This window comes from Poecilia reticulata, chromosome 5, assembly GCF_904066995.2.
Source record: "Poecilia reticulata chromosome 5, P_reticulata-male-v2, whole genome shotgun sequence".
NCBI classification, from domain to species: domain Eukaryota; kingdom Metazoa; phylum Chordata; class Actinopteri; order Cyprinodontiformes; family Poeciliidae; genus Poecilia; species Poecilia reticulata.
The window spans coordinates 14407760-14435555 of NC_088834.1; the positions used below are offsets into that span (position 1 = coordinate 14407760).

At 35.4% G+C, this 27796-nt stretch overlaps 1 protein-coding gene across 7 annotated transcripts in view; it reads right to left on the minus strand.

Moving 5' to 3' along the window:
* Positions 1-19443, minus strand: part of cfap20dc (CFAP20 domain containing) — a 44853-nt gene extending 25410 nt beyond the window's left edge. For 3 of the 7 annotated variants that reach the window (XM_017304617.2, XM_081607084.1, XM_017304618.2), the window contains exons 1-12: positions 18214-19442; positions 17922-18011; positions 17263-17356; positions 17091-17163; positions 15625-15739; positions 15337-15478; positions 14748-14894; positions 11326-11477; positions 9528-9636; positions 6618-6725; positions 6419-6538; positions 4284-4597 (exon numbers count right to left, since the gene is read on the minus strand). In XM_017304617.2, the coding sequence (XP_017160106.1) occupies positions 4284-4597; positions 6419-6538; positions 6618-6725; positions 9528-9636; positions 11326-11477; positions 14748-14894; positions 15337-15478; positions 15625-15739; positions 17091-17163; positions 17263-17356; positions 17922-18011; positions 18214-18234 (1485 nt within the window). In that variant the 5' untranslated portion in view covers positions 18235-19442. Of the gene's footprint in view, positions 1-4283; positions 4598-6418; positions 6539-6617; positions 6726-9527; positions 9637-11325; positions 11478-14747; positions 14895-15336; positions 15479-15624; positions 15740-17090; positions 17164-17262; positions 17357-17921; positions 18012-18213 lie in introns of those variants that run through there. The other 4 variants (XM_081607083.1, XM_081607082.1, XM_008408748.2 and 1 more) reach the window with 3 other exon arrangements.
* Positions 19444-27796: the final 8353 nt, after the last annotated feature.

Here is a 27796-nt window from a genome sequence, read left to right on the forward strand (position 1 = left end):
TCAGGTGAATAAACAGTGAAATACATGTATTATTGAAAGGCCAGATATGGGCGTGTCTGCAAGCATGAATGAGCTTTGCCGAGCTGCTCCGCTGTCCATTGTTTGAGGTATTTTTACATCAAAACAACTACTTTCCGCTGAAATTATAACAAACTTTACCTTGGCCCATTGTTTCTGATATATTTCAAAGTGTTTCATATGCGGAAAGTTTGTTGCTTTGTTCTGCTTTTAATATTTCTCTCTGTTTAAAAACCGATGTCTGCTCAAGAGAGTTGCATGATCCTGATGCAACACTTTGAAAGATAATAATGCTCCAAGTTCAGAAAAGAGCAACCGACAAATGAATAAAAATCAAAATCAAGATGACCTCTGTTGGATGGATAAACATACGGTTTAATAATATTGACAGGGTAGCAACACAGTTGCTTGCAGTATTACATGAAAGAATATTTGTCTCAGTTAATATTGTTGACAGTGTGTGGATTCTCATGAAAACATATAGCTGTGGGTAAAACGTGTTAGAGTCAAGCATAGGTTTAAGTTGGCTTTTTGATGATTAGAAATCAAGTCTAGTTTGAGATCAGCCTTTTCAGAAAAATATAGAAAATGGTGTCTGATTTTTCTATTTATGAAGTTGCAAGTACTCACTTCTAATTTGGTTTTGAAATGTGAGCATTTATGATTGTGTCAAACTTTTATGCCTGTTCTTGTTATGAAACAAACGATCTTCCTTTTCAAAGACGATGTAAAAAGTGGATGACCAAAACCCAGGACTAACAAGCAGAGATCACTGCTGGAAGTCAAAAAAAGCATTATCAGCTGCCTTATATCTCCTCCAAACTAACATGACCGAAGTGCCAGAAAACTTCTTGCATGTAACAACAGAAAGTTCAGGAACCCAGAAAGCAGGGTAACAAGAGTAAATACATTTTATTACAACTGCACCATAACACTGACTGATGGAGACAAAATGAAAAGTATACCAACGGAAGTTATAGCAAACAAACAATAGGACTAGAAAAGCTAAGGCATAGTAGAAGATGAAAGAAAAATAAACAGGAAAAACAAACTTCAGAAAATAAAATATCTAAAAACTCCAACACACAAAACACAGTGTCAAAATGTTTAACTCAAAAAATGATCAGATGCCCATGGTGAAAACTGAAAAAAATCAGAGACTGAAATATTATGTCCCGTCAACATCTATACCCACATTATATGGAAATCTGCAAAGTACTAACTATAAATGTAAACCTTTGTTTTGTTAAAAGCTTTGGCATCAATAAATTAGTAACTCTGAACATCTTTAGCCTGGACATTAGTCACTAAATGTAAAGTTATTGGTCAAAAACAACATAATGTTCATATTTTGTACAAGTCTGGGTATTATCACCTTTCTAAAATAACGGCCTAGCACATCTATCTTGAATTACTTACAGTGTAGAGTATTACAAGTTTCACTAAAACATGATCACTATAAGCAAAAAATAGCCTCAAGTAGTTATCAAATTTCCTTCTGTATAACTTTTTAAATTTGTGGTTTTACCAAAATTTAACTGTCAAAATACTTCAATGTTTTCTTTAACCAGCTCCACAGAATTGTCAGTGTTGTTCTTATTCTGGTCTTAACAAATCTCCTTTATGTGACTTTATCAAGAACCTCTTATGTCTCACTCACAGGTGCTTATGTAGCCATCACTGAGGCTCAGGAAGGTTGCATGTGAATTACTAGATGAGTAGGACTGAAAGGTACTTAGACCAATATAGCAAGGTTTCTGAGTGCATGAGAGAAATGTTGGGTTTTTACTTTGTTACATTAAAAGCAACACTGTTTCACTTACATGTCTGTAATGAAGCTAACTGACTGAGCAAACAAATGCCCTTAAAACAGGCTATCAGTTATATTAGCTATTATATGCCCAATCCAGAGAGGTTTCAGTAGTTTTATTAAAAGTTGTGCATAGTTTGCAGAACTGTAGTCCAAAATTTGGCACCTGTACAAATTTTGCCAGCTATCAAAATTTGAAATTTAAACACATAGACCTGCAACAATGTCAAAGAATATTTTTGTATTAAATGCAGGTGAAACACTTAGTTTGTCTAATTTCATTGGGAAATATTCATCTTTTTTTATTGTGCTAATGATCTTCACAGATCACAAAAGTGTTTAAATGTTCTTGTGGAAAATTTTGATAACTGACACAAAGTTTTACAATGACTGATGAAGTAGCAGTGACTTTCTAAATCAGTCAGGATTTCTGATGCACTGTTTGTGTTTTTTTTTAGATGTTTATGGCATGTCGTCTGCAATAATAGATGCATCAATAATACAAAAACAGCAGCAGATAAAAAACAATTACATACGAAACACGATACTGTATTTTGAAAACCTCAGGGCGTCCACTCGTACAGCGGTGTTTGTTTCTTTTGAAGTGCTCTTTTTCTTTTGAAGTGTTCAGACAGATTCAACCAAGAGGCTACATGATCATTTGATTGCATAGAGAGAAAGATGCTTTCCTCTAACAACCTGTCTCCATGTGGGTGTGTAAGTGTGTTTGTGAGAGGGTGTGTGGGTGTGCAGAGTGAGTTTGTGCATGAGTATACCATGTGATTCTTCCCCACATACAAAGCAAACACTTATGCTCTCTTTATTTGCATTTATACTGTTTTTAGCTTGATTTCCATTATAATATATATAGATGACTTATCATAAAGTATAAATGTGGCAGAAGACTATTTGAATACATCATGTAAATTTACAGTTTTGAAGAGGACTGACAACTTCCACCTAGATTAGATATACAGTGCCTTACCAAAGTATGGCATTAATTTCCCATTAACCTTTTTCACAAATAACTAAAGGTAAACCAAGGCACAATATTAGATTATTTGTAATAAATCAACAGAAAGTAGTGCTTCCCTTAACTTGAATACCCCTAAATGAAATCCAATCCAACTATGGTAATTGCCTTCTGAATTCAACTAATTAGTTAGCAGAGTTCACCCGTGTGTATTTTAATTTTAGTAACACCATCTCACAAAACCACCATCTTAGATCAAATCATATGCATGTGTTAGAATCAGCCCAGAAACGTCCAGTCCTAAATCAAATTTAGAGTCTGTGGCAAGACTTGCAACTGTATACTCTATGTATTCTGACTCAACTTAAGCTATTTTGCAAAGAGAAATATAAAAAAAAAGAAAAAAAAGAAGCAAGTTTGGAAAAGAAATATCTCAAAAGGCTTGCAGCTACAAATACAGTAGAAGATCAATCCACAAATGATTTACTCAGGGGAGCTTAATATCAACATTTCAAATGTTTATTTGTACATTTTGAGAATATGTATAATTTTCTTCCCATCACAAAATTATGCACTAATTTGTATTGAACTATTATATAAGATCCCCATACAAGATGCCTAAACTTGTGGTTGTAATGTGACAAACTGGGAAAAATAAATAAAAGGGAATAAATACTTTTGCAAGGCAGTGTAAAAACCTTCTCAAATCTGACTAGAAAGGGAATTCTAAAAGTAAATGTCAGTTCAGATAAAAATTCTATGGAAGAAAATGTTATACCTGCAGTTCAAAAAGGTCAGTATAAAAGATTCAGTTATTTTGAAGTATTAAAATGTCCTACTAATGGTTTAGCAAAGGCTGTGAGTACCTGATTTCTGGTGAATGCATGTGCTCTAGAATTTTCTGTATGGTTAAACCGGCTCCTGTATTCTATTGACAAAGACCGGCTGCACAACAAAAAGGTTCTTAACTGTGAATTATCAGACTTATTACCAAGTTTTAAATAAGTAAAAGCAATTAGCATTTCTTTGAAGATAGATCTTTATGATTTTATTTCTAGTTTTAATTTCCCTGCTTAGCATAAAAAATCCTGCCCTTTAACACAAGTTGCAGAGTGATTAATATATGATGTGATGACGAACAACTTTGACTTTTGAACTGAAATGTGCAACAGCAAACTCTTCACTTCAAATAATAAAAGCACAATTAATTCTAGTTCTTACAAGTGATTACGTCAATGTCTTAAATTCCAACAAAGTAAACTTAATTTAACTTTAAACATACTGTAGGACTTAACGTGAGTCACTCGTGCTTGAAACAATTCAACTATGAGGCATGGCAAAAAATGGCAAGGGCAACTTTAAAATCTATTGCAACACTGTCAAAAAGACTATTCTCTGTGACATAAAGCACAGAGAACTAATTACTGCTTGTAATTAGTTATCTGGTATTGCGATTCTGTGGCTCACAAGAAACGGACGTACCTCATCGCTTTCACTGCCGATAAAGTCGTCTTCAGGCTGCGCTTGCCGCCGCCCCCCACCAGTGCTCTGGACCTGACCGTCTCCCAGATCCATCTTCTCCTGGTCACCCTGGCTTTGCCCTCGCTTGGGTGAGTGAGGCTGGGATGAGAAAGTGAACACCTCCTTCTGCAAAGTGAGCTGGGGCTCGGACCCCTCATTACTCTCCCGGCTGTTCCAGACCTCCGGGTCAAAAGACAAACCTGATCGAAGTTGAGTCTCCACTGGTGTGGGGGCGGCTTCCATACTTGCATTGGCAGGGCTGCAGCTCTGCTCATCTAGAATTATAAATACACACATTTATCCTGCGCTCGAGTTAATTTACTCCTTAGCTGTTTTTGATGAGTAATTTCTTTACGAACAGAACATCCCCTTCAAGATGGTGAGATGCTATTCTTATTGCTAATAGTCACTTAGCAATCTTTGATACTAGTATGCATAGTTGTAATTAATTTCTCTGCCTGGAAAAGCCTACCTTCATTCCTGGCATTTGTGGCCATGATATGTTAGATTCCTTTCATGTATTTGTTATAGAAATCTCTGAATGAGGTAACCATGTAAATATGAATAAAACTGCAGCTATGGGGTGTGCTGAGTATGTATTAGGCCTCACTAAGTCAATGCATTGCAGAAATATTTTTTTTTCATTTCAACAACAGCATTGCACGTTTTTTCCTGTGCTTCTAAAAAAGCTCAAGCTCAGTCAGATTGAATGGGGAACAATTTTCAACTCTTGCCACAAATTCTCAATTGTATTTAGATACGGACTTTGACTGTGCCATTTTAACACATAAATATGCAAACTAAACCATTCCATTCTTGCTCTGGCTGTGTGTTTAGGTTCTTCCTGCTGACTCAGGACCCTCCACCCCAGTCTCAAGTCCTTCGCAGCCTCCAATAGGCTTTCTTCCGTTAGTATATCCCCCAATCTTCACATCTCATCTGATTAGTCCCTTTTCAACAGGGACTTCTATGTCCCTGCTGAAAAAAGCCCCCTCACAGCATAATGCTGCCATTACTTTATGTAATGATGTAGAATGTTTGTTCAAGGTAATGCGCAGTTTTAACATTGTGTGAAATAATTATTGTCCTGTTGATAAGAGACTTCCACCTGAGCTGTGGTTCTCCACATTTGGTTGTATTGAGTTTGACTCATGGGTATCAAAGTAAAGAGGGCCAAATCTCCTCTGTAAATAAAAGTATTTAATTAGAATGTATAAAAAAGACACTACTCTGCATTCGCCTATCACATAAAATCATTAAAAATTACCCAGAAGCTTGTGGGTGTAGTGTAAACAAGATCAAGGTATACGAATACTTTGCAAGGCACTATATGCACAATCAAGGGGGGGAAAAGCTTTTGCAAGCTTAAATGAAAGTTTCTTCAATGTGTAAGTGCAAATAAGACACGGCGAATCTTTATTCTCCAAGATAAACCTCAGTTAAAAGACAGAGGCACCTAAATCTGAATGAGTGAGCACATTTGAACCTCTCGACAGTATAATCACTTCCTCTAATTGCCCACTGTGTGGCAAACCCTGGGCCCAGGAGATGTCCCCCTGACTTTTATTTAATGTGCCACATTACCATTAATGAACTAACTACTTTCCATCTGTGGGCAGGGCTGCACCAAAGGAGCTTACTGCTTGTGGAGAAACCTCCATAAATGAGCTCTCAGAACACATGCACTCGTTTTGCAAGGACAATGGGAGTGTGGGTGTGTGAGGATGAGGGTTACGTGGGGGGATGGCGGAGGGGAAGAGAGCACAGGTTGGAGAGAGGAGGGTCATGCAAGTGGCCCTGATGTGGGTTATGTAAAATTTAAAAGGGGGAACAAAAGCACATATGCAGCATAGAAGCATTAAAATTCATGCAATATTTTGAAGTGATCCAATTTATGAATTATCTAAAGAGTGGGACTGACTATTTTTCTCAAGTATAAAGGAGCTGTCTAGGAAAATGAGAACATGCAAAACCATCCAACCTGCATATCAATATTTTTAGTTTTTTTGTTTTATGTTCTCATCCCTCACTGCCTTATTATGATACTGTGACTTTTGCTTTGTCTTAAAATTCACGTCATTCTTATTTTACCTTACCCATTACTACGTTGGGTGACTTTTGTTCTTGAGTTTGAAGCTGCTGGCTGCTCTCTGGCTGACTGGATGGAAAAGGGCTATTATCCCTCCTTCCACTGCTTTTACTACCAAATTCAGCATCTGGGGGATATAACCAAATAGTTAATTCTAAACCAAATAAAAACACAATACAAAACACTGATATGTGCATATAATGTACCTGATGATACCCTCTCTCTTCCAGAACTCAGGATCCGTAACTTCTTAGATCCCTGCTTACCAAACACCCTTTGTCTGGGCGGGTGGGGTTGTAATTTGCAAGATTCTCCTACAAATAATAATTTGAACATCAGAAAATGGTTTATAACAATAGATTCAAACAACAATGTTATTAAAGCTTGCCAGAAGCATATCTGTGAACTGATTATGCACCGTGAAAATCCCTAATAATGAAGGCATTTCGGCAACTGAGCTTCTTCCATTCATTCATTGCAAAAAGAATATATCCAGCTACATTATGTTCGGCTGAATTAAGGAATTTTAATCAGCCAGATTTTGCATTCAGTCGTGCTGAAAGGATAGTGTATTACCAATCATAAAGGCTGTTATTGGATGCTCGAGAGACTTCATACTCTGTAGAAACAGGGCTTATTTTTTGTTGCCCCATAAGTAATATTTCTGAAAGGGCACAGTGCTTGGAAGAAGCTGAATCATTTTCTTAGAAAGATTCTCTGCCACAGGAGATGCCATGTAATGAGCCAAAGCTATCTTGATTCCTAGCAGTGGCAAAGTCAGTGACACTTTCTTTTAATATTTTCTACATTCATCCTATTACTGTAGATATGTCAAGGGTGTACGTGCGCTCGCCAACAATGACAGGGAATGGGTTCATCCTCAGATTTTCTTTTTCAATGACCAGTCCACAGCTTTACCATATATATATATATATATATATATATATATATATATATATATATATGGACAAACTTGTTGGTATCAGTAGAGCTTATTGAAACAATGCTGTATTTCCCTCTTTAATTAGTCTAAAATAGTAAAAATACATGTATTACCTGTAGAGAACTCCTTAACTCATTGCCTTCTACACAGCTTTTCATTTATCTTGCGGTTAGCAATTTTACTGTGGGCTTTTGTATTGAAGTCAAGTATTTCAAATAATGCTTAGAGAGAAAAAGCTGGCATATAGATATTTAAAAATGGTAAAAATGTACATTTCAAGTATGCTTGAAAGGTGATTAAGCTTTATGGAAAGATTTTTTTTTAATACAGAAGATGAATACAGTATGTTTTTATGGTATAAAAAATATGGTGGTTTGTGTATGTAAAAGTGTGTTTTCATTGTCTAAAACGTACTAAAGCAATTACATTACTTGGCTAGCCTTGCCTACCTGGGCCTGTATACTTTTGGCAACTAGCTTAGCCTTGTTTATAATGCAAACTGCAGTTGTTTATGTTTAATAAATGTCAAAAGTGGTGCTTATAAGTCAGAAATGCATTATTATCCCAATGCAGTTTATGACTGGATATTTTTTTTCATATATTAAAAAAAACACAAAATAAAATCCAACATATGGACATTTTTTATTTATGTATTCTCTTTTTGCGTTTCCCAGTGCAATAAAATTTAAGATCAGTTTGTACCAAAAGAGAAATGTATGCAGTATTTTTGCAGTCGTTATTTGTTTTCTTATTTTTTTTTTACTTCTTATAGTGAGCTTCTAACAAATTCTGCCAAAAAAGTAAGAAACCATCAGTCTCAGTTGGCAATCATTTCTGACTAGAGATGCAACAGCTTCCCAAAAGAAACGACTAATAATTGTATCACAGACAGGTTTTAAGCCAAGTGTTTAACCTTGAGTACTATCACTACTACTGAGTACTATTACATTTGCCATCAAGCATTTTATTAGCTATGTAGTCATTTTAACGCTTGTGTGTGCGAAGACTGAGGCAAACGTAGAAGACTGTGGCAAATGATACAGGTTTTACGTGTGTGGTTATTTGGACCCCATTTCTAGACACAAGGGTTAAAAGAAACAAAAGTGCTGCTGAATATTTCGTGTTGTTTGCACCATCCTGAACATGAACCAGAGAGAGCTCAGAAGATCCATTAAGGGCTACAAAAAGATCTCAAACAGCTATAGCACATAATATGATCCTGTTACTAGAAGCAAGACTAAATGTAATCTTGGGTCGATAGTCCAAATGGTAGAAAAGAGCCAAGCTTAACTGCAAAGTCAAGCTACGTCAAATCATCTCATGAGTTCTGATCCATAATGAGTAGCAATGAAGAAGATCTACAAAAGCTTCACCACTTACAGGAACATCCAACAAAGACAACTTTTTGCCATTTGCTATTATGCATGTTGACAAGGCCCAAAGTTTCTGGGGTATATTCTTTAAACTAAAATGGCAAAACTGGAGCTTTTTGGCAAGTCAAGTCAAGTCTTATGTTGTGAAGTACAGAGAACACTTATGACAGTGACTGCAGCAAAAGATGCTGCCACGAAATAATAAAGATACTGTATTTTACTACCTGTTAACTAAGCACCAAAGTTAACCTATAATCCAGTGCAAAGTCTTGCTTTTGTTAATCGGGGACATATCAAACTTTAGCCAGTTTCACATTATCTCAGAGAAAGTTCGCTTTGCTTTTGTTGTATTGTTGGAAAGGGTAAGAAGACATTAATTTGATACTCTGGATAAATTACTAAGGATAAATAAATTAAAGGCATCAGCAAATCCAACATCATTATGGCCTACTGAAGATGTGGCAGAAGTGACATCAGTAACTATTTCTTTTTCTCTTTGGGTATACACATTTTTCAAGGACCATGTGAAACCTTTCATGGTTGTTTCTTATTTTTTTCATTTTACTGACAACCAACTGTACCCTGACAGATCTAGATTCTCTCCATTTTTTGTGTTACAAACGTCATTGTGTATTGACTGCTGTATCCTGAGTTGTTAGTTTGAGCAAGTACACAACAACGCTCACAAAGGAAAAAAAAACAGAGATTTTGATAGATGAAATAGCAGAACAAGGGCATTCAAAATTGTTGAAAGTGTTCACACAAAAAAAAAAAACAGTTTGATATATATTCAGATTTACCTTTTACCGTAGTAAGGGACTGTTGACCCTGGGAGAAATGCTCACCAAGCATGGTGACATGCTGGCTCTCAGTGGGCTCCTTTTGATTCAGTCTACATGATGGAGAAATCTGTGGTACAATATCAAAAGGTACATATGGTACAGGCTCAATAACACAATTTTGCTACATTTTTGTACTCTAATAACACAGATAATTCACAAAGATCTACATCGATTTGTGCAAAGTCTTATGCAAAAACGCAGGCAATTAACCATATTACATGTTTAATGCCTACTGGAAGCTGCCCAGACAAGGTTATTCCCTTCTGAAGGGGTCAGGGTGGTTCAAGGCTCTGTGACAAGTTTTACAGTGAAGGTTTGTCTGAGTAGTTAGAATTACTAATCTACAAAGTGCTTGAAGCACTACTTATAACTCTAATAGACATGGTCACAACGTACTGTCTTTTTAAAAATGGAAGGACTTTCTGGTGGCAGCAAGTCATTCTTGAAATCCAGAGTATTAGATAAAGCAGAAAGGAGTCTTTGTGCATATTTGAGAACACATTGTTTGGACTGAAACTTAAGATTCTGCTGCATTATTTCTTAATTTGCCACATATGGTGACATATCTAAAAACATTTTTTACATGGGTTGAAAAGTATTTTTTTGCTCACTAAACACAATCACTGTGTGCCCACAAGCAGTGAAACACTTATCAGATGGATTACCAAATGGACAGAGTCAAGTCTACTCTGATATTAGCTACTCCAAGCATTCCACAGGCCAAACTGAGTGATTCTTCATTCCTGGAAACAGCTTTCCTGGCATGCATGGCATACAATGAGATCTCATAATGTTTCAGCAGCACTTAAATGTTGTAATAATGGCAAATATGGTTTTTGATATGCACAATGCCTGAGGAGTTTTCTGCATGTTTAAAATACCCATGGTAGCTTGGATTAGATGCAGCTCACATTGTATATGCTGGGGTATCCAATATATTAACAGGCAACTCAAGAGTTACTTTTTTAGGTTGTGTATCTTTAAAGATAATAGAACTATTAGGATTGCAAATATTATAGTCATTTTAACCGGAAGTTGGCCTAGATGGGCTTCTTTTGGTTTCCAAATTATTCAGACAATGTCTGACTGAACTTTCACAAGCTGACCACAAAGAACACTGTGTCTGTTAACTACCAGACTAACCAAAGAAATCTCTAAACCTGATCTTGAAGTAACAGAAGTTGGATGTGATTGATCTCCCTTAAAATCAGGGTGTACAAATAGTCAGCATACAACTCTGGGTTAGATTTAAGCAGGGATACTATGTGAAAATATGATTGAAAAATATGAATGTGGTATTCAAAGTAATGTTCAGATGGAAAACATTAGTTGCAAGCAGACAAGTTGATGTTTGATATTACTGCTTGGCTTAACATTGTTCCAAATTGAATTAACATGACAACAATTTTCTCCACAGTGTTCTATCTTTCTTCTGAGTAATGTTTCTGAAATAGTATGAACATTTTGAAGTATTCAACAATTCCACATTTTATTCCAAAAGAGCTTTATAAGGGGTGGGTTAAGTGGTGAAAAAGCGACACTAATCCAGCCCTCAGATTATACAGAACAGATTTTTAAGGAACTATATGCTGGGTGTTTTACCAATTGAGCATCCTAAGAGGTTTTCTGAAGCACATGCCTCTAGGGCCACAGCTGTTTTGAGAGCACGAAGAGAACCTTAGCTATTTTACCAATGTGTTTTAAATCCACTTTCCTCTGAGATGAGATAGATTACAGTAATGTAAATAAACCATACACTTCTCTCCATTCTGTCCAAGTTTGCAATGCTTGTTCTTCCAGTATTTGGAGATGCTGAAGAAGCTCTGGAGCCCGCGGCTGTCTGTAAAACACCCTGGGGCTTGGTTCTCCGATAACTAGTTGATATGGCAGTGGAAGACTGATCAGGTACTGCAAAAAGAAAGAAATTTCCACATCTCATTGGTGCACAGAACGGTCTATTTAAGGTCAGAGAGAAGCAGTGTTTTGTCTGGTAACAAGGCCTATTAAAAGTTTCTTTTTCACTGTGACTGAAGAAAAAAAAAAACTTTTAAAACAGAGATGTTTAGCTTATATACAGGCGTATGTTTTAGGATGCAAAACATTGTAAACTACCCAATAACAAACTTTAAGCACTTCATGATACGGATGATCCTGTCTTCATCAGCTAATAGCACTTATGCATAAAGATACATAACCACCTAATAACTGGATTTCAGTTAAACTGGAGTTTATCTAATAGAGTTGAAAGATGTGTTTCTGGCTATCAGTGCCATTTCATCATGTGAAAATAATGGGCTGAAGTGGGAGTTGTTCTGATATGGCATCAACCTGACCTTGCTGTATCTGTGCCAGGGCTAATCAGGACCACCTCTGCTGAAGCTAACAGCAAAACACACGTTCTATCTGATCCTCATCAAAGCGTCGAGCAAACACTTTCAGTCCGCAAGACAAACATGATCGACAACATGATACCGACCGAGCTTAGCTGGATGTTCTAAGAAGGAAAGAGGAAATCACACTTCTCTGATACAGCAGATGGAACACACTGAGCTGTACCTGTTGTGTGAATAAATTTCAGTGTGCTTCAAATCTGCAAAAGCCCATAAAGAATGGGATAACAGAAAGGATTACAATGAGATATAGGTATGATAGCTGGCTCTGGAGAAGTAGTTTCAACAGTGATTTGGATCTGTGAAAATTCATTGACCTTCAGCGCAACAAAGAGTCTTTGGTGTAGGACTGAGATAAACAGGCATTGTTTGTAGTCGCATGACAAAAAAAAAACAAAAAAAACAAAAACGTAGCCTTCCTTGTAACAGTTCTTGACAGTTTGGGTACTGAAGGAAATGCATTCAACAAACAACTCTGTCCCAGTTAAATTGGACGGCTACTTTAATAGCAATCGTTTTAATTATGATTAGGTATGTTGTGTTAATAACGTAGATGCTAATTATGAAAAGATTTTTTTCCGTGTGTGGTTACTGCTCCCATCTAAGGGCAATGCTGCTTGATTCAACATGACTTGGACAGCTGTCAGAACAAATAAATAGATGCTGATAAAAAAGGCCACGAAGGCAACAGAACTGGATTACTGGTGCATGTCTTTCGGTATGAGGAGATAATTGCAGCTTCTCGATAGCAGGTTAGATCGAAATAAACACAAAAATTAGAAATAAAAGAATTTCAAACAAGAAGAAGCAAAATGGTTATGATCAGTAAATATGCAATCCTCTACATAAACGCATTAACTGTCTATCAGCTTTACATAAACCGACATCATTGGAATGTTTTTTTCAAAGCAACATCTTTGCTATATCTCCCACAGATATAAGTCAGTCAGAAAATGTGATTCAGAAAATGTAAAGGTCCTAAAGTTTGACAACTTTATTTTATACTTGGACTACTTCCTAAATTCCAATTAGAAATTTGAAACAAAATCCTATTATGACATCTTCATAATAGGATTTCTATTATTCAACATCTATATGTGTACCACTGACTTATATTTATTTTAATTACTCTAATATTTTTTGTCACCAAATGAAAATTTTTTTTACAGTCTCTAGGCATCATATCTTTAACTGGATGGGTCAGAATTTCTTCCAGGTTAAGGCAAACAAGAAAAAAGTCATTGTTTTTTTTATCAAAAGACACAAGGTCAGAGATTACTATCATTAAACCAAAATTGTTTATACACCTATCTAGTTTATTATCTATTTCCATTCAATCAACACATGCTTGCTGACAGGACAAATACATCTCTCAAAAGAGAACAAAACAATATAACATGGGAATCAATAAAAAAACATTTTAGCAGTTTTTATTTGCATTGTCTTTTAATATATACAATTTGTAAAATGTCACAAAAGCCTCCTCATATCCTTCTCAAAATTCAATAAAAAAATAATTAATGGCATCACAGAAAACCCTTGTTATAATTAGCACCCATAGTTTTTCATGTTCCAACTTGTATTTTGATGGTTTATCTTTGGTAATGAGCTGAACGTCTTACGTTAGAGTAATATTACTTCAAATAGTAAAGTAATATTTAAGTAATTCAAATATTACCTCCTGTCTAAAGAGGAATGTTGACAAAATTAAAATATTACATTACATGCAAATCAGATAAGGGTTTTAATAATCTTGGACTTAACTGTACCACTTGTCTCAATGAGGCTCAAGGTGTTGGCATATGTTTTAACATCCCAATGAAGTCAATTACTAAGCCAGGCTATTATTTTTAGATTTTTCCCTGACTCACCTGAATCAAATAATGGTTTTCTACTATTAATATGTTTATAAAGGCATAATGTATAACAGTTATTTCATGTGATGTCTTTATTTTTGCTATAATTATTTTAATATATTTCTTACCTTATGTGATTTCCTATGTTTATTCTGCTGTAAAGAAATAAGCACTATCTTGAATGTTGCTCTACAAATAAATTTGACAAGCTTTGCTACGTCTTGTCTTATGAATTTGTAGTATACGAAGGTATGACTGTGCACATACTGTCCTGGGTGTCTTGCTCTATGATTTACTGATGACTTGTCCAATTTGTACTAACTCTCTACCAATAACCACAAAAGGCAGCAAACCCCCACCTGCCCACATGGTGCTCCAAGGATTCCGGTTACATAAGATGGTTAGATGTATCATGGAAATATCTTCATCATATTATTTATAGATGTGGAGCATGTCACTATTGCTATATTTCTGAAATAGCATCCCTTTTCCTTCAAAGAAATCTCTTCAGGCAGCAGGGATTTCTTTCACTAGAGCAGTGGATGTGGTCAGGTACTGATGCTCAAGATAAGGGCCAACCTCTCTATCCACCGCCAGTTCATAGCAAAACAAGGTTTAGGTTAAGATTTCAGGAAGAAAAATAAGCTCCACATAAAACTTACACCTGCTTTGTGCATGAGGTAAAGTCAAGCTGAAACAATAAAAGGGCCTTCTCAAACTGCAGCTGCAGAGCCAACTGCCTAATACCACTGACTGAGCAGGCAAAGTCCACCACAAAAAGCACATAAAACTATGACGATGAGCATAATCTGTTCTATTGTGTTTTTTTGTCCTGTTAAATAACCTAATGTAATTTTTAATTGAAATGGATTGTTTTAGAGCTTTTGCTTTTGCACTGACTCATTTCAATTCCGGGGTTTTGTCTTACTTACCAGAGGCTGAGCTAAGAGGATCAGACTTCACTTCGGCCTTCTGCAAATTCTCATAGATCAGCACGTGAGTAATTTGGTTCACATCTGAAGGGTACCAGAAACTGCGAGGGATCATCTCCATGAGACAAGCCCCATTAAGAAATGTGTCTGCAATAGAAAAAAAATGCAATGTTGGAAAAATTCTAACAAAATGTGGGGATATTTTTGGCAAAACAGGCCAAAATATATCATTGTGACATATTATCATGTCACAAAAAATAAATTAGTGGTGTGGTGCAAAAAAACCAGTACTGGCCAGCCACATCTTTGCACCTGGTACTATTGTGCATGTTCACTAAATCTACCAATAAGCTTTCAGCAAACCATCACAACAAAAACAGCAAACTGTTTCCAAATCTATTCTTATACTTCACTATAAACACACAAGATGTGCATGCATACACACACTCACTGAAAACAATGCTTCAACCTGGGAACACTGGACTCATTCAGTGAACAGCAGTTCAAATAACCAGATATGCAGATGGCATTAGGGTTAGCTGAAAAAGCGAGATTACTTGTAACCAATAACCAAACGCATCAGTATCACCTGACATGATTTTAGGGTCTGTTTTCATAGTGAAGATCCTCCGAACTTTACAGGTAGCAAACAAAGTGATGCCATCCAGAGTCGAAAATCCCTTGAAAAGTCCACTAGCGAAAGATTCGAGGTCGATACATAAAGTAGACCACTGAGACAACACAATACAACATCATTTTAGGCTTTTAGTGATACAGTTCAGCTTACATTTAAACATGAAAAAAGATAAAAAGTACATAGCCAAAAGTCCTTTTAAAAATTCATAATGAATGCATAAAGCATGAATTACATACTCACAGTATTCCGCTTCAGCTCTGTGAAAGGTATCTTTGCGTGCAAAAGTGTGGCAGACATCTCTTTATGTACTGTTGAAAAGCAAAGTCTTCTTTTAAGATGCTGTAAATCCGTTATCCTGTTTAAAGCAGATAACACAACAGCACATAAATTATCACTTGCTGCAAGTGTGCCACTAGGAGATTCTGATGATACAAATGTTAAGTTTTATTGGTATCTAATGTGACTTCTTAAAGATGTCTTCACTTTAATAGAGCAGCTGTCTCGGTCCTCTCTAGGGCTACAGGTACATCTCAGCCAATAGGAATTTCATTAAAAAGCTTATTTACTGTATTTATGTTATATTTACTAACTACACATAGAGTGAGCTTCTTTTTTTTGTTCACTTTGATGATAATGTCTAACAGTTAGACAAACCAAAATTTTGTTTTTCCAAAAATACCAAGCAATAACAATAATAATAATTTTTTTAAAAATCTGAACTTAGAAATATTATGTAAGGACCATAATGTCCAGTCTTCCAGTCATAGGAAGATTTTGGACACATTGCCTCTGGTGGTCCAGCAGGCTGTCACTGACACATCAAATAAGAAAAATAAGCCAAAAAGGTCATCACGATCAAGGTATATGTGTGGAAGGAAACAGTTCAATAGAAAAAAGTGCACATAGAACAGGGATAACCAACATTTGAGAGGATTGTGAAACAACAAATTTTGTGGAAATTCACAAGGCACGGGCTGTAGCCAGACCTGGCACGTTTAAAGTCACAGCACACAGACAGATCCAGGACATAGGCTACAACTGTTCTAGTCCTAGTTTCAAAGACACTCCTAAACCATAGACATCAAAAGAGTTTTATCTAGGCTAAAGAATGACTGCACTATTCCAGGTTCATTTTTTGAAATACATTTTTCATTTCATTTAGAAATTAAAGTCTAGGAGTCTGTAGGAAGTGTGGAGAGAACAGAATCCAAGTTTCATCAAATACAGTGGGAAGTTTGCACAGATATTGAATATTTGGGGGGCTATCTGATCTGCTGGTATTGGTCTGCTGTGTTTTATCAGATCCAAAGTCAGTCCTCTTTATGCCACACTGCAATGCAAGAAGAGCCTGAGTATTTTGTGCTTGTAATGTCCAATACATGACCACACTTTTCAGACGACCAACATTTCTGAATTAAACGTTTTTAATTGCATAATATATTTTAATTTTCTAAGAAATTGAATTTTAGCTGTCAACTATAATCATCAAAATTAGATGCTGCAGATGTAGCACGTAGATGCTTCAAATATATAATTCTGTATATAATAAAACTATAACATGTGAACCCAACTGAATAACTGAAATTAATTTTGATATTTTATTTGACTTAAATTAAGTTATCCTTTTCCTGAAACATTCTTCTTCTAAAAAGAATTTTGATGGTTGTATCATATGCAAACATTATTTCAAACTCACATATACTTACACAAGCTCAGTAGAAAAGTCATGCCGCTCTGAAATATTTACTTGAACGATCAAAAATCGTTGAATAAGCCCAACTGCAACAAAGCAACAAAGTTTTAATTATCATGCAAATTTAAAAAACAAACAAAAATAATGTTACGGATGGGTGTATGAAAAGAATGATATTGACTTACGAGACATCTTAGGATTCTTCGGCATTTGCATTTTGACAGTGTGGCTGCTTCCCTCGAGACAGTAAACAAATCCTTTAACTTCTTTATTATACTCCTAAGAGAGAACATAATTCAGAAGAGGTCTTACTAAGTCTGAGGCCTTTCCGTGTATGACTGTATACCTGTTGTGTAAATGTCCCTAGGGGATAACAAATGGTTTTTATGGGAGCATATATAAGAGGCTTCAGCTATAAAGTCTATGTGTCAAGATCAATTCCAGCTGTAAAAAGTGTTTAGTTGGCAGTATTGCTTGGCGTCTATTGTAATGAAGGTAAGATTATTTGTCAGCTCTGTATGAAAAAAGCAACTGACCTCCACAAAAACTGTGTAGCAAACATCTGATCTGATTTATCAGGATGACACCATATGGCACTTATGCAGTGAACACTCTGTTATTGAGCTGTTGTATAACATTTTTGTTTTTTTTCTTAGCATAGTGCTCACTGATGTATTTTGTTCCACTATGCTACATTAGACTGTACCATATATTGCATGAATGGCTTCTGCAACCCTGTAGTGTGGATGCGACAATAGCGTGACTTAGAGGACACATAGGCCTGTTAAAATTGATTGTGGTGTAAATAAAAAAGCAGAAATAGAAGCTTGCTTGTAAACCTCACTTTATGTATAGCCGAAGGTCCCCCACAAAGCTTCCATTTGGCTACAGGGTCCTTTCCTTGTCCACTGAAGAGATCAAACACAGCTCCCCCCTGCAACAAATAGAAGGAATTCATTATTTCCTCCTCCTTCTCTTGCTCTTCTACTACTACTTTATAATAATAATAATAATAATAATAATAATAATAATAATAATAATAATAATAATAATAATAATAATAATAATAATAATAATAAAACTTGTAAACATTTAAATTCCAAACAAACTGTGACCTATGTAAGCCAAACAAATACCTGGTAATTGTTCTTGAACATTTCAATGACACGTCAAAACAGCCAAATGCACCCAAAGAATGTGCTCAAAATAAATTCTTCGTTTATGGTTCGTCTGTTTCTGAAGGTCGAATCGTATCAAGCAATACAAATAAGGGTACTTAAATGTTTAATATCTCAAAATACGATAGCTGGCAAGTAAGAGCAGTACACAGCAAACAAATAGCTGTTTAGCTAACTCAGGAATGTCTCCATGGTTACCTGACTCCAACGTTAAGTTCCAGCGATCGCGAGACGTGCTTCAACCACCTGCTTACAAACTGTGACGTAGCCAGAACGCCAAATTGAAAGGTTACGAAAGGTATTGAAATTAATGTTTTCATAACCGTGTAGTCTGAGCCCTTCATAGGCCAGGAGTTTAGTAGTCCCCAGGGGATTTTAATCTGTAGGTCTTTTGTTTTTTCCCTCAAGCGGTATTTAATTTGATTAGAAGACACTCAAATTTTATTTAAATAAATATATTTTTCAAAGAGTAGTAATATTTTTTTATCTATTTATACGGCTTAGAACTAATACAAACCCAAATGCATTTTCGTGAGGAAAGAAAAATATTATACATAACCAATAAAGAAAAAAAAAATTGTAACAGAAATATTATGCCCTGCTGGCCAATTATCATGAAGAAAACTCGTGATCTAACAACTATCATTGGCATAAGGGTGGGATGGCAACATGTAATTGTTTAAGAAGCTGTCTGTTCACATACTATAGCGTCTACAGGTTTTTGAAGTTTAAAGGAAGGGAAAGTGTATTTGGTTTAAACATATGAACAAACAGAAGCCTTAAGGGGATTGTGAAGGAACCCTAATTGAAAAAGGATGCATTTTTTGTGTTACTTGGTTTAATGACTGACAATACTGTGCATGATTGGTCAGCAACCTCACCTGATATAAACCCTAAACTATGCAGAACTGTCAAAAAGAAGACAAAAGACTCCAGACATGACAACACAGACGGGCTTTTTTAGAGTCACAAGCTAAATTCCTCCACGCAACTCTCACAATTGCAGTAATCCTTGCAAAAGGGACCACAACCAGTGCATACAGGGAGTAACAGGAATATGAACACATTTTTTTCATATTTCATCTATATGACCCAACGCAACAACAAATTAAGTCAAGCTCAAAATCCATTATCCATTGAAGACTCACATTGAACCAACAAGTTTGTTTTGCACAGGAAATACAATGAAAGTATTTATTGACTTTACAGCCATTAATATTACGTCCAGTCAAAAGACATGCATTGCAAAAATTTAAAGATTAAATTAAACATAAACTTGCCAGTGACATGGATAATTTCGGGTTTATCTGTAAATTATCTGTAAAAATTTCAACTGTTTGACTAAGAGGTCATAGACATTGAAACCAACAACAAAAAAATTACTAAAGATAAAAAGTATGATTCATCTTCTTTTAGCATATTTGAATAATTACTCAGAACAAAGCAGCATTTTAAATTATTCCTAGAAACAATGTCCACTGTACGTTGTGAACCTTACGTGAGAGAGACACCATCCACACAGTTCAAAATGCAGGACATTTGTTGGTAAATAGATGCATTTCCACAAGTAACATTATCTAATCTTTGAAGGAATGATTCACGCTCAACTGAAGGCCTGCTACTTATTAAATAATGTCTAGAAAAAAAAAAGCCCAAGACAATAGAAAATAACATTCTATGCTCACTATATAACAACATTATTTAGGATTGTGGAAACTTTACCTGCCTTCTTTTACAAAGCAAAAAATACAGAGTTCATTTTCAAAACGGGTGCACTTAAGGGCGTAGAACAAGTTTATCATTGGGGGGGAACATATCGGAAACTTGAACGATCCGTAAATAGCTTGAACAAAAATGTCAAAAAATGAATGGTGTCATCAACGTGTTACTCTAATCTGACCCCTTCTAACGCGTAATCTAACGTGTTACTATTTACAATCCAATAATCAGATTAAAATTAGTATACAAATTAAGTATTTGTGATTATTTTTAGAAAACACATATTGTTGCTTTCTTCTTTTTCCTTGGGGAAATATGTTTCATATGTAACAACAGCGACACAAACGTAAACGATGGAGGGAAAAGAGATGCACATTTTCTAGCTGATGGATGAATTTTTCATTGAGTGATCAAATTACTCTTTCAAAGTAACTGTGCCATCCATGGCAATAAACTAACTACACTATAAATCATAAGTGTGTAGACCTGTCACAATAACAAATTTTGATTTTTAATAAACAATATTATTGTTGTTTTTAGACCATTTTTAAGTAATACATGTTAATGGGAAAATTATAATGCAAGAACACAATCTGAAAGATCAGTAAACTTAAAATTATAATGAACATTTAACACTGCAACTGGAAGGCATTTCAAATATCCAAAATAAATAAACAAAACGACAAAATAAAATGAATTTTGAAGTCTTTGTAAATAAAATAAAATAAAATAAAATAAAATAAAAGGTTTAGCTGAGACCAAAGCACCAACCTGAATGCTTTTATCATACAGTTTTTTGTAGAAAGAAAGAGAAATAAAAAGAGAAGTGATAAATCATGCCAATGGAAATGATTGAATTTGTTTTAATTTATCATGAGCACGGAGCTCGGTTCATTGTGCGCGTTGAAGCGGACACGCAGCGGCACGAGCTGACGCCGCCGCATGCGCAGCATGTTGCAGCGCCTCGTGCATCTCTGGATCTTTGCAACTCGGTGCGGATCACGCGCACCGCTAAGAGATGAGTGTGTTTACTGGTAACCAAGAGCCACGAAGTGAACTTCAGATATTTACTTTAGCGTAATTTGCCAACGGTAAATGCCTTGTATCTAATCAGGTAAGCGTTATTTCGAAAGAGCTTTTGTTTTATAAACTACTTGTTATTAATTTGGTTTTAAGAGATAAGCGGGGGTTTTTCTGGTAACGAACTGCCACGAAGTATAAATCGAGATTTTTACTTTTGTGTTGAATGTATGTTTAATATAGCCTATTTGCCATTAATGCAAAAAAAACAAAAAAAAAACTTTTCTGCAAAATTGACCAACTGCACAATTTTTGTTAGTGTAAAATAAGTGGTATTTCAAAAGAGCGGGAGAAACATTATATTTTTTTATCAATAAGAATTTTTGTTGCTACGCTGTTAATCTGTTGCTTAGAGATGATCGCGTTTTCTGGTAACCAAGTTCCACAAAGTTCCATAAAGTAAACGAGAGCAGAAGAAATCCTATGTTTTTTGAACAATAACAATTTTTGTTGCTAATCTGTTGCTAAGAGATGAGTGTGTTTACTGGTAACCAAGTGCCACGAAGTGAACTTCTGATTTTTACTTTTGCAAAAGTAAAAATCAAAAAGCAGAGCACAAACATTTCTAATGTAACTATTGCCCACATTAAAAGTAGGCTTTTTCGTAAAATAAGCTTTTTAGCTATTTTGTTTATTTATTAACCATGTTTAGCACACTGAATGGAGGAAGTCAATGTAAGACAACATGCTAGTTATAGCCCACATGCCACTGGCTGCATTTAGGCTAATATTACCATTATTCGATCTTGATATTTCCTAATGTTTTGTGATACCAAAGGCTACAGAACAAAGACAGAAATATTTACAGAAAGATGTTTAAGCAGAATCATTGCAAAGGCAGAAATGAGAAAAAAAAAACACCATTTATCTTAAACTCCTAGAACTGGCTTTAATTCTTGAGTTAAAGGAATTCTATTAAAAAACAGAAACACCTGCTTTAAAAGCAGACTTAAAATGTTCCTTTCTGTGAGCACCCTATGTATCATCTAATATTTTTCGGACAGGTTCAGATCTGATATCACTTGCCTTGTTAAACTTCCTGTTCCTAAGTTCTCTGACGAGGCCCAGACATTTTATAACGAGTCAGATTTCTAAGTTTTAAAGTGTTATCAGAAAGGTAGAAAGTTTGCAAATGATTTTCCTTACACTTTACAGTTATGCAGCACTTTGTGTTGATCTGAAGTAATCATCTTTGTTGTAAAATATCTTGGAATTTGTGGCTGCGGCATTGCAAATGCTAGAAATAGTTATGGGATGTGAGCACTTCTGCACATCATGGTGCTTGTTAGAGAGCCCTAAATATTGTATGTTTATGTTATTTCCCTCAGTTACTCAACATATACTGTTACAGAAACTCACAGTTTCAGTGTTGGGGTCACATTGTATTTGGGAAACGTTTGATAGTTGTGCACATATGAAAAAAATAATGTAGTTTACTGCTAGGTGAAACGCTAGTTAAAATCAAACCTACTTGGAGATACTCAGACAATGTGTATATATATTTATTCATATTTATATAAATTCCCTTCTCACCCTTCCGCAGGTGGACTCTTTCACCCTCTGAGCGCGGGTCCTCTACCAGAGGCCTGGGAGCTTGAGGGTTCTGCGCAGAACTATTTACTTTGTAGCAAAAATGTTCACTAATTTATTTTTAAACCTCTCCTCAAGCACTTTTCTTATTGTCTCCTGTAATTAATATATTTTTTTATATAATATAAGTAATTAATATAATTTTTATATCTTCACACTCTGAAACTCCACCTGGCTCTCCTATGCCTGATCTGCTCTTCTCATAATAAAATAATTTAGCTTATTTAAAATTAAAAACAGTTCATACATATTTCACTACACTAAATGAAGACCTCACCAGACCTTCTTCACCTTTCTTCAACATCATTCTAGCACTGCTGTTCTCCTAAATATCTATATAATATAATATAATATAATATAATATAATATAATATAATATAATATATAAATACACGTTAAGTGGTCGAGTATGATCAGGTGTTGCTCACTTTAAATAATAAAAAGGCTAATTTCGCTGCTTTTTCAGTCTCATTCTAAATCATTGTGACTAGACTAGCTAACTTTTAAACAAAGTTAGCAGTAAAATTTTGGACATGTGGCGATTCCAGAATTAAAACAGCTTATCCAAAAAGATTTAGTTCTATATATAAAAATAAACTGACAAGATGTTATAAACGAGCGATATTCATGCCAAAATTCCTCACAGATCGTTTACATTATTCAAACTGAGTTTCTGTCTGCTGCTGCCTTTATTCTGGGGGCGGGGGGGAAGGAAGCGCTCTGCTAATGCGCTGTTGTGGGCCTTCAAAATAAAAGCATGCGAGTGGAAGATTTTAAAATTCTTCGCAACTGAGGTGAAATTATTGGGGGGGACGAATGTGACTCTCTTCAATATTGGGGGGGACATGTCCCCCCTGTCCTCCGGCTTCCTACGCCTGTGGGTGCACTAGTTGTCCTGAAATGCCAAGCCCCTGTAGCATCTTAACAGATAAAGCAGGAAAACACAATGACAAGCTAGTCCATGTTGCATTCTTTGCAACATGGACCATAGTCAGAAATTCAAATAAAGTCATTTCTCTTTATTTATATATTACCAATTCATAGCAAATGTCTTCTCAAGGAACTTAACAAGAAAACATGTGGTTGTAGTTTCAGCATCTGTTTTGTCAGCCTTCTCAACATTTGTGTTTATTTCTCATTGCCATTTTATTTTCTATTTCAGCTTACAAGGCCTCATCCTGTCAGTTGGGTCAAACCGAAGCTTTTTGTGGTGAAAAACAAAGAAGTAGATTTATATAAAAGTGTTCCTATAAAGTGTCAGAGTCTAAGTTATTTTTTTTACTCTTACGGAGAGGCACTGAAATACATTTTTATACCTATTTTTCAAGACAAAAATGTTAAAAATAGACATGAATAAAAAGTTTCATCTGCTCTTGAAATGCTAAAATCCATTACTGTGTCATTGTCACTTGCTTTGTTTACCCAAGAAGCACTGCTATTACAAGATCAAAAAGATGTCTTTTAATTAGCTACTGAGGGAGAATAAATCCGGAAGTACGACTGTATGTCTTACTGCTTATTAACATTTCTGCACGTCTCACTTCAAAAGCATAGGTGGTCTCAGTTATTTACGGATTTAGAACAAAAGAGGCCACACAAAGAGAAATATTTTCAGTCGCACCTACGACTACAGCAAGGTTTTATTGTTCCAGAACAAACGCTGCTGCAGAGTTTGTTACTGTCACTGTTTCACTGTGAGTTGATTCAGTTTTCAGCTAAAAGACTTTGGATGTTTTAGCTGGGGTAAACAGTTATATAGGACATGTTCAGAAAGGGTTTAGTAAACACATCTCAGACTCCTTATGACTAGTTTTCATCGTAAGTGAAATATGATTGGTATGAGGTCTCGCACAGTGGATCGTAGCATCTTGTTTTAATGTTTTGGAATGTTTTCCAGTTTAGAAATCATATCAGGACAAGTGGAGGACATAATGACCTGATTTCATGTAACTTCTTGCCTTAGCAAGTTATGCCTCCAGGGTCTATTATATTCTCAAGTTGGCATGCCTGTCATGTTCACATGTGGGATCACAACAATTATATTAAATCCTCCTGCTCTATGTAGGCCAGTGGTATTCAACTCAAATTAGTTGGCATGACAAAAAAGCTCGGTCTTGAACTTGAAATTAATTGCTACAGATATTGGGCTCTTTATTTCTACTACTTTCTTGGTTGAAGTTGCTTTGCCATTTAGTCTCATTAAGTCGATACCTTATCTGTGGTGAATTTTGACTTACTTTTCACTGGTGCAGCACTGGGAGCCAGAAACCTGTGCCCGGATACGTCTACATTTCCTTCAGTACCAATGCTTTTCTTGACATTTTGCAACATTATTGCCACAAATCTTAATATATATATATATATATTACTGGGAATTTCTGTGATATTGTCTTCATGATCTGCTTTGTTCATTGATGTTTTCTCAGAAATCTCTGATGCCTTTGTAGAAAAGCTGGACTCTTTCTGATGTTATATTACATTTACTTATTAGATGACTTTTGAAGGCATTTGCCTGCATTTGATTTTATTTTGAGTTGAAAGAGTAAAAGGAGCCGAGTACATATGCGTAAGAAACTTTAGATATGTTTTTATATAAAAAAAAGAAAGTTATAGATCTTTGTCTTTCCACTTCACATGTGTGCATATTGTTTTGATTTAGCTTAAAAAAAATGTGACAAAATATATTGAAGCAGGTGCTTTTGTGACAAAATGTGAAAACTAATTTATTTTGCAAGGCACTATGTAGCAATAACCTGCATTGGGGTGGAGTCCTGTCCAGGGCGCACCCCGCCTCTCTGCCATTGATTGCTTGAGATTGACACCCACCACTTTGACCCTGCAAGGACAAGTGGCAGAATAGATGGTTGGTATGCTAATAGTATGAAGCTGCAGCCATCTAAAGATGCATACCTTCTTCACTGAACTACAGAATAGGTATGGTACTAAAACTATTGCCCACACATATCCAACTGACTTGTAATCACTCTAAATCCCCTTCTCTCTAAATACCTGCTGTATAAAGACACTAAACGAGGCATTGTGTGTTAGATGAAAAAAAGCATCAGCAGAGCCTGGCACTTTGAAAGCTTCATAACTGACTTCTCTCTCTGCAATAAAAAAAAAAAAGTGGTTTGATGATGATTGGGACAGACAGCGTTATTAAAATAAAGCCTGGCATGCAGTGAACACTGACGAAGCCGGTATGGAGAAATCAGTTAATAAATCAGCTCTTGTTAGCATACTTGATTATGACTAATTATCTGCTCATTATTTTCAAAAGAATCTATTAATTTAGACCAATCAAAACACTTCAATTAGAGTTGACAATGTTTGTTATGACATACCATAGAGGGACAGTCACATTAGATGTTTTGCTTTACAGCTAAAATGGTCATATTTATGTCCTCCAAGCACTAATGGATGCATATAATTTTGCTTCACAGGTGAATCATTGTGACCAAGTGCTGTATTTACATAGCATTTGAATGCAGATGGCATTTGAATGCAGGGAGTGACCCTTACAGGCGGGTTGAGAAACTAATGCATCTCAGAGCATATACAGGAGCAGTCTTCTACCTTAAAGCTATTTGTATTGATCCAGTCTGGGTTTTTCTTCCAAACGCTCATCAACGCTGAAGCGTAAGCTTCTTACATCATAAAAAATGTAACCATTCACCACAAGACCCTGCAGAAAGTGTAATCCAGTAGGCCAATGAGCTAAAAAGCCACTCTTTGCCAAAGGTAAAATCACCTCCTTGTATGAGTGGATTACCAATTTCACCCAGTCTAAACTAATGTGGGAATTAGTAAAGACTACCATTGAAAAGCATTCATTGTCAGCACATGCATTAGTAAATAACTTTTGTAACCTCCAACCAAAGAGCATACATTTTTCATAGAGAAGATAAAAAATAGATTACCCAATCCTCTTGTGGCAGCGTTCATAGTTTGCAAGAAGATTCATGTGTTTGTTGTTTTTCTCATTACTTTTGTATTGATTCAAAGCTGGGAGAGAATGTGTTAAAGACGTAAAATTTTAAGTGACTAAATTTGCTTTGGTCTTTGTTTATTTACTTTGATGTGTTGGATTTTTTGGCCTGTGATGTATATTATATTTTATATATGTTGGGTTTTTTTAGTGTTTAATAGCCTCCCGACCACATTGCAAAATGACATCACCCTAGATGGCACAATCTGGCACAGTCATGTAAACCCAAGTGCTCGTGTTCAGCAGTGGGAATTGTTGCTTATTAAATAAAATCTGATAGATCTCACCTTATTACAGTTTTTTTTAAATTTTACAACTTCTAAGATGGCCTTTATTTTTCTGTCTTTTTATTTATTTCAATGAGATGTCTTTCTAGATTTCTTTGTTTAAAAATAATCACATCATTTGATAAAATACTTTCAAGACATTTTGAGAATGGCTGTGAATCACATTAGGATATAAGAAAAAACATGGAATCAATTTAAAATCAACTCTGTAGCAGTAATTGTCTCTTTGATGAAGCCATTAAAAGGCTGCTGTTGTCATTTATTTCATATATAAAACTCCTTTTGGTTTTCTTCTAGAAATTCCCCTAGGTTATGAATACCTGTGTTTAGCTGTGTTGTTTTCCTTGGTGGAGGAATGAACTTGCTAATGTGTCCATTTACGTAGTACTTTTTCTTATTTTTCTTTCACATCTAATAGTGCTATTTACTTAATGCCTCTGTTTTTGAGTGCCATTTTCCTTGACTGAGTCATGACATGAAAAACCTAATTTATTTTTCATATATAAAGTACCTCTGGTTTAGGACTCCATTGTTAACAGTCTTTATATATTTTCTTTTGTCTTTCCAGCAGAATGGACTTTAGTGTTTAGCTGTGTCTCCTTTCAAAAATAAGCCATTTTTATAAGCTATTGTGTCCAATATTAATGATAATATTAGATGACTTGCTTCTCTTTCTTACATTATGCTTCAGTCAATAGTTTCTCTCCTTGCTGAAACAATTATCTGAGCTATTGCTTTTACTTTTATATCCAGAAAATATTCAAGGCTTCATTGTTTAGCTGTGTCTTTCCTAAAAGAAGCCAATATTGGAGATGTTGTGTCCACATCCTTGATATAATCTCTTTATTTCAAAATACTTCCTGGGTCAACACTTCAT